The following is a 7,197-nucleotide window of genomic DNA, read 5'->3' as shown; positions in this document are numbered from 1 at the left end:
AAGAAGACATGACAACCTTACAGAGGCAGCTGTCTCAGCTTCAGCAACAACTCAAGACCACAAAGCAAAACCGGAACAGCAAAGAACAGCAACTTGAGACCGCCAAGCAGAACCTGAACAGCAAAGAACAGCAACTTGAGACCGCCAAGCAGAACCTGAGCAGCAAAGAACAGCAACTTGAGACTGCCAAGCAGAACCTGAACAGCAAAGAACAGCAACTTGAGACTGCCAAGCAGAACCTGAACAGCAAAGAACAGCAACTTGAGACTGCCAAGCAGAACCTGAACAGCAAAGAACAGCAGCTTGAGACTGCCAAGCAGAACCTGAACAGCAAAGAACAGCAACTGCAGCAGGTGAAAACTGAAAATAAAAGCCTACAAACTGCACTCAGGCGTGAGAAAAAAGCCCCGAAAATCTCAATCAACCTGAGTCGGAGCTTGGAACAGGAAAACAGTCGTCTGAAGGACCAGGCAGTGACTGACAAGAGGAAGTACAAAAGACTGAAAGAGCAGTCCGAAGCTGACAGAAGAGAGATCAAACGACTGAAGAGGCAGATCTCTGCGTCCCTCAGTATTTCGTATGAGATGACCTGTGACCCCCGCGGGGTGGCAGTCATCATCAACAACATCCGGTTTGAGGACATGGCAGACCGGGAGGGGGCTGAGGGGGACACGGGTAAGGGTTTTAACGTCTCGAGAACCGTGCATGCTTCTCTGGTTCTATGCCTGATTACGATTAGGATCAGGCACGGTTCTGGGTAGTCTCTATCAGGAACGGTTTAATATCGGGTTTTGGATAGTCTTCCCAAACGTAGATTTGCCCCAGGCACAGTTCTGGATAGTCCACGATTATCCAAAACAATGCCTTAGCATTATTTTAGATAGTAGTAACGCAGGGCTTTTCATTAAGCAGGCATGATCAGGAATGGATGGGTGGATGGATAAATGAATTGATGGATAGATAAATAGATGATGAGTATCTATATAACTTGTGGGATGGGGTGGCATAGTGGTAGATCATTCGACTGTGAACCGGGAGACCCGAGTTTGATCCCGAGTTATACCCGGGACATGTGTGGACATGCGCCCGACGTTGTGCACTTGGGAAAGGCACTTTACATGACTTTCCTCACTCCACCCAGGTGTGAATGGGTACTTAACTTTGGTTGGGGAAAGTTGTATTGAGGTCACCTTGTGGCGCCGAATGGCAGCCACACAGACCCTTGCGGCAGTTCCACAAAAATATGTACCATGTGTATTATTATGTGTATTGTTACCATTATGTGTATTATTACCATTTGTAAACCCTGCATCAATTCAGCAATATAAGGCTGCAATTGCATGGGTGATGTTTCAGGCCAATAAACCATTTATTATTATTATTATTACTTCCTACATTTCAATGTCTATCTTTCATACAGATCGCCTTGGAACAGTTAAAAATGAATTGAAATGGAAGACTGTGGAGGAAGGTCCTACGATTCCACTTGTAGAGAGGGATGGATCGGGTTACGTCCTTACGTCTGACGTGGCGTCTCTACTTCGGGATGTGGACTCTGGTGAGTCAATAGACGCCCTCGCTATGTTGGAACTAAACTAGCCTCTACCAGGTTTCGGAATAGAAATTGGCCCAGGGAGTTTGGCCACGGAAGAGAACATTCTGTCCCATCCGAAACCTGTCAGGGATCGCTATGATGAAACGGTATAGAAGTAACCAACCAGCGAGCCGTGGGGCGCCACTAAGCATGTGTGTATAGAAGATAGAAGATTGGTACAATGGTCAAACGGGCTGTATATTGTCGAACAATTAAAAGAAGAACATAATAGTCAGATATACTGAATCTAAAAATAATATTAGTTTGCACCGGCTGTACCGCACGATAATTATTAGCAGGCCTAGTGCTGAGCGGCCGTACATACCCCACGTCTCTTGCGATCCTGTGTATCCACAAATGCCTTCATCGAAAACATTGTCGCTGTCATCTTAAATATTACGGGGTTCTCTTTAGCGGGAGTTTTATTTTGACCGGAAAGCGTTGAAATCGGCGTGGTTTGACACGTATCGGAAAACCATGCGGTGGCTCTCGTCACACTTCCGGAAGTACCGGGTTGTTTCAACGCCAAAGAAACTGTAAATACGCATATAAAATAAAATTTTCCCTAAAGATTCTTGGAGTATCCTGTAGTGATGAGAACTAAAAGTAGGTATTAGGATTGCGCCCACTCATACTAGTAATAGAGAACAGTCACTGTACAGAATAACACCGTAGAATACAGTCATGAAAAGTACGTCTGTGTGAGATTCGTACTGGAACTTTGCAGACCCTATGCCCACATTCCCACTTAGTAAAATTCCCAGAATCCCTTGGGACTGTGGAAATCACAACTGAGCAGACACTTTCTGATTCACATCTTTGTCCACTAACATGCAGCAACTAGCTCCGTCTTCTATGATGTTCATAAAGTAAGCAATGAGCTTTTTTCTTAATTAGCGTAAACATCTTCTCTCACATAGTTATAATTTGATTAGTAGTTTATGAAAAAAGAAAATTTATCATCCGCAGTCTTCAACTCCACTGCATTTGAACAGGTACTTGTATATCTTTCTCTCCTTATTATGTAAACATTTGTTTCACCAAATTCTTCGACTAGATCAATTTTGTTGAAGACAACGTAGAAGGTAGAACTACAAAGGGCGTATTACTTCCTGTAGATTTCAAAGTTATTTTGAACAGTCCTAAGTAAAATTAAAATCATGTATGACAGTGCTAAGTATCTATGCTTACACTCTTATTTCGTGAATCCTTAGGACATTGTGGAATTTGTGCACATCACAGGGGGTTGTAAAGGAATAAACACCCCAAAAAAGTGTGCATTGAAGCTGCCATGGGTTTGTTTGGTGAGAGTGCTGCATTATGTATGTATTGACCTTGATAGGTTATTAGATAAGCATTACCAAATCTTTTGACTAATCTATATCTATATAAATATATATATATATAGCAATTGTTGACAATGTAGATGTGTTGGGTAATCAACGTCAGGGCATATAATAGTACTTCTTGTACATTGCATAGTCATTTTGAACAGTCCGAAGTATTGCGTAAAATAAATTATCATGAATGACAACACATATGCCACAGGTCCAATACTAGAGGATGATTTTGACTTTTGTAGTATGGACACAGGAATTCTATAGAAGAAGGTCCCGTACTCTGTGCAGAGCATAGGGGTGGTGCCCATCTCCATTTCAATAGCCCTTGGGCGACACTGTTGTGTCCCAAACCGTGCCTTGTCCCAAACCATGCCTGGGCATGGTTTGGGACACACGGCGCGTGTCCCAAACCGTGCCTCGGGACTGAGCACAGTTTGGGACACGCGGGGACTGTCCCGAATTCGCGAACCGTGCCTGACCGGGCACAGTTCTGGACACACAAGGGCCTTGTCCCATTCCGTGCTTTGGGGCCGGGGGTGGAGCTTATTGTTTTGAGGGAGGAGCCTTCTCGTGGTGTTGTTTACTGTTTTAGGCCGCCATCTTTGTTTTTCGTCGGGGCAAGAATAAGAAAGAATCGGTGTAATTCCTGCTCTGTAAAGTACATTTTTACATTTCACGCTGGTCTACGACTTACATGTAGTGTCCAAACAGAGTGTCTTGTATCATTCTGCAACACAATACGAACACAGTTCTTGATACAACACAGCACGTAGTATACCCAAGAAAGCAGACTGACCCAAGCTCAGTCCTGGAATCGGAAACAACACTTGCTTATCCACCAACCCCACGCACGGATCTAAATAGTCCTGACGCGTATACACTACAGACTAGAGCGTGAACTTGAATATAAACGAAGTGTTTGCTCAGAACCGTGCCTCAGGTCGAGCACAGTTCTGGACACGCGATGGCCTTGTCCCAAACCATGCCCAAGCACGGTCTGGGACACTCAGTGCGTGTTCCGAACCGTGCCTGGGGACTGAGCACAGTTCGGGACACGCGGATGCCTTGTCCCAAACCGTGCTTGGGCATGGTTTGGGACACTCGGCGCGTGTCCCAAACCGTGCCTGGGGAAAATCTACATTCTGAGACACGCGGGGGACTATCCAGAACCGTGCCTGAACGCACACAGTTCTGGACACGTATTATTTAGGCTAGGGGACTGAACACAGTTCTCATAACATGTGTCCCAAGCGAGTTTCTTTCTTGTATTAACTAGTCTCTGTATATCATTATCTAAGTTCATATCGACCAAACATAAGACTAAGTTGTGAGAAAACTGCGTTTTGAAAGCACATGCTGTACACAGACTCGCAAAATCCCACGTAATCTAGCCATATAAGAAATCGTGGGCGTGAATAATTATGCTTAGGTTCCCGCCAATCACTATGATTGACAGCACTTCCGGGCACGGTTCTGGACAGTCAGGCTGTGTCCCGGTCTGTGCCCGCTCAGGCACGGAATGGGACGGGCACAGTTCGGGACACAACAGACACACATTTGTGCAAGACACTACAGCAGGGGGCTAGCCCGCTGGTAGTGTTGTGTGTTGCGACCTTCCCATACTCGTTCCCAAATGCTGAGTGCTAAGCAGAGAAAGCAGTATGTACCATTTTTAAAGTCTTTGGTATGACTCGGCCGGGGATCGAACTCACGACTTACCGAATGCAAGGCGAGCACTCTACCCACTGGGCCATTGCACCGCAATTCTATAGAGCTCATTTTATTCATAAATGCATATGTTGTTTCATTATACCTTAGAAACATGTAAAAGCAATCATGTAAATGTTATGTTATGCGCTTCAGTCACAAATACAAACCAAAATTATTCGACTGCAAACTAGTAAATAATACCCTAGCGGAGACTGACAGCCACAAATACTTTAAGGAGTCACTCTAAACAACCAACTTTCTTGGTCTGAACACATCCACAACATTACTTCTAAAGTGAATAAGTCACTAGGCTTTGTCAAACCTCTATAGCTGCCTTTGAGGAGTTAAACAAAACGCTTACACAAGTCTAGTCAATATTCCATTGCTGTATGGGACCCCCACCACAAAGACCACATTTCTAATTCTAAAACTATAATTTCCAGCCACCTTGTCTCTTCAACAACCTTTCCACCGGCCTTAGATGCTTTTCTTTTAATTTGTTAGTGGTCTGGACAAAAGGCAAGAAAAGAAAGATGAGATCAAAAATATTTTCAACAAAGATGCATCCGATATGAACTAGTTTCAAATGAACTTGCAAAATCTATAGACTTTCCCTTCAAAAGGTAGACGGGCAGGGTCAAAGGTAGACACTTAAACCTGGATGGAAACATCGATAGACCAATTCCTTTGGAGATGCTGCGTACTTTTGCCAGCGGTAACCGCGACAAAGTAATAAACTTTATTGAATCACTGCGAATGTCGACGTAGACAGTGTTGACCAGGGTGGACCAGACACACGCGTACGTTTAGTGCGAGAAAGGGAAGCTGGAGGGAGGCATCCGAGAACTCCGTCGGGTGGTCGCAAAACTAGATGGCGTGCTACAGGGACAACAGTAAGCAAGGGATTCCAGTATTACATGTGGCGGTACAACCGGACGCGCCGAGACGTTCCCAACTAAGAGCCGATCCATGCACCCATGCCATGCCATTGAAATGCTTCGTGTGGCAGGTTGTGTTAAATTTTGTATATCTACATTATCTACAGCCTACCTCAACAGGTTTTAATTTATGACAGGCGTGAACGTATTTGGAGAGAGCTGTCTGAGCTGCCTTTTGGGCGGATGTGTGTTTATGATTCTCTGAACGCTGTGGCTCGTATGTACCTACCATATCTGAACACCAGCCATGCCGACGCGCAGGATGCAGCAAACCCAGGGGGACCACCTGGTGAATAGTTTTAGTAGTGCGCAACCCATCAGAGCATGTGTGAGAACATGCTAGAACATCATTATGGGTTCACCACACCACGAAGTGGTGGTGAACCCATATTGCTTTTTCTGATGTTTCTTCTCCTCCTTCTTCTCCTTCTCCTTCTTCTCCTGCCATTTTTTAAATGGATTCAGCTTCTTCATTTTAGGGCCTAAGGTCCTGAAATTTGGTATGGAGGTACAGTGGGCAAATACCCCTAGGTGTTTTTTAAATTTTGTGATACAGGCTTTTAGAATGGTTTTATTTGAGTTTTTTGGCTGTGTTATAGCAAATGTATTACTGAGTTAGTGTGCAGTGTTACCACATTTGGGCATGAGTCATCACAATGGAATGCAGGGCATCAACCAATAGGCATGCAGCTTTCCTCTATTCTCCTTGCTGATTGGCTGTTGGAATTTAACAGGCTTAACTTAATTAATACCTGCTCAGATCCATTCCATACTGACAGTATGTCTGTATTCAAGTGTTTTGGTAGGTATTTCAAGCTTTCCTGCTCCAGCATTGGAATGCGGGGCATGAACACTTCTTTTTTTCTTTGAAAATCAACAGTTTAGCATTATGACAATTAAAAATCCTAACCAATAATGTAGGGAATAGCTATCCAACTGTTGTAGTCTTAGTTGTATGTTACTTCATACTATAGTTATATCAATGTAAAGCATTGTTTTCCCTTGTGTTTCTCATTCTTTCCCTGCCATGTCGTAAAATGTGGTGAAGCCATTGCTGTATTTGCTCCAAAGCAAATGTCGGCCTTTCTAGTTATGGATTAGATTAGGCAGACTTCGATGACATCTTTGTCTGAGTTGGTTTTATAATTCATTTCCATGAATTAGACAATAGGCACTGTGTTCAGGAGGAATAGTAGTCTCTCCAGACCTGACCATACCTGTTATACTTGTATTTAGTGTGCTTTCAGTGCAGGACTGTTCAAAGGATAGATATCTCTGTGTTCTACAGTTTCCAGTTCTTGCTGAATGTCCCACATTGGATACATGTTTTGCACCCAACTAGCACTGTGGTTTTTATTGAAAAAGTGATGCTTGCTTCTACAAAGTGACCAGATACATGTAGACACATGACCTTTGACCTCTCAAACCAACAATCTCTTACCTCATTACTTTGTTGTATACTAGTATATAATAGGATAGGTTAAGTTAGTAATCAGTTACAGGTTGTTGTATTTTATGTGTAGCAATAAGCAAGTGTACGTCAGTGTTTAAGTCTGTAATGTGTTTTAAGACTCCAGGAAGAATAGTGGGTATAAGCGTATACTCACTAATGGAG

General features: G+C 43.6%; 1 protein-coding gene across 1 annotated transcript; it reads left to right on the top strand.

Annotated features, from left to right (window-relative positions):
* LOC109476847 (epidermal growth factor receptor substrate 15 homolog) lies at window positions 1–675 on the top strand (the record flags this gene model as incomplete). The annotated part of the gene is made up of 1 exon (XM_019777866.1): window positions 1–675. A coding segment is annotated over exon 1 (667 nt), but the record flags the coding sequence as incomplete, so codon positions are not given.
* Between the last annotated feature and the right edge of the window lie 6,522 nt (window positions 676–7,197).

This window comes from Branchiostoma belcheri, unplaced genomic scaffold, assembly GCF_001625305.1.
Source record: "Branchiostoma belcheri isolate BF01 breed outbred unplaced genomic scaffold, Haploidv18h27 scaffold395, whole genome shotgun sequence".
In the NCBI taxonomy this organism is placed as follows: domain Eukaryota; kingdom Metazoa; phylum Chordata; class Leptocardii; order Amphioxiformes; family Branchiostomatidae; genus Branchiostoma; species Branchiostoma belcheri.
Note: the sequence above shows the minus strand (reverse complement) of the source record. Positions and strands in the feature narration are given on the sequence as shown.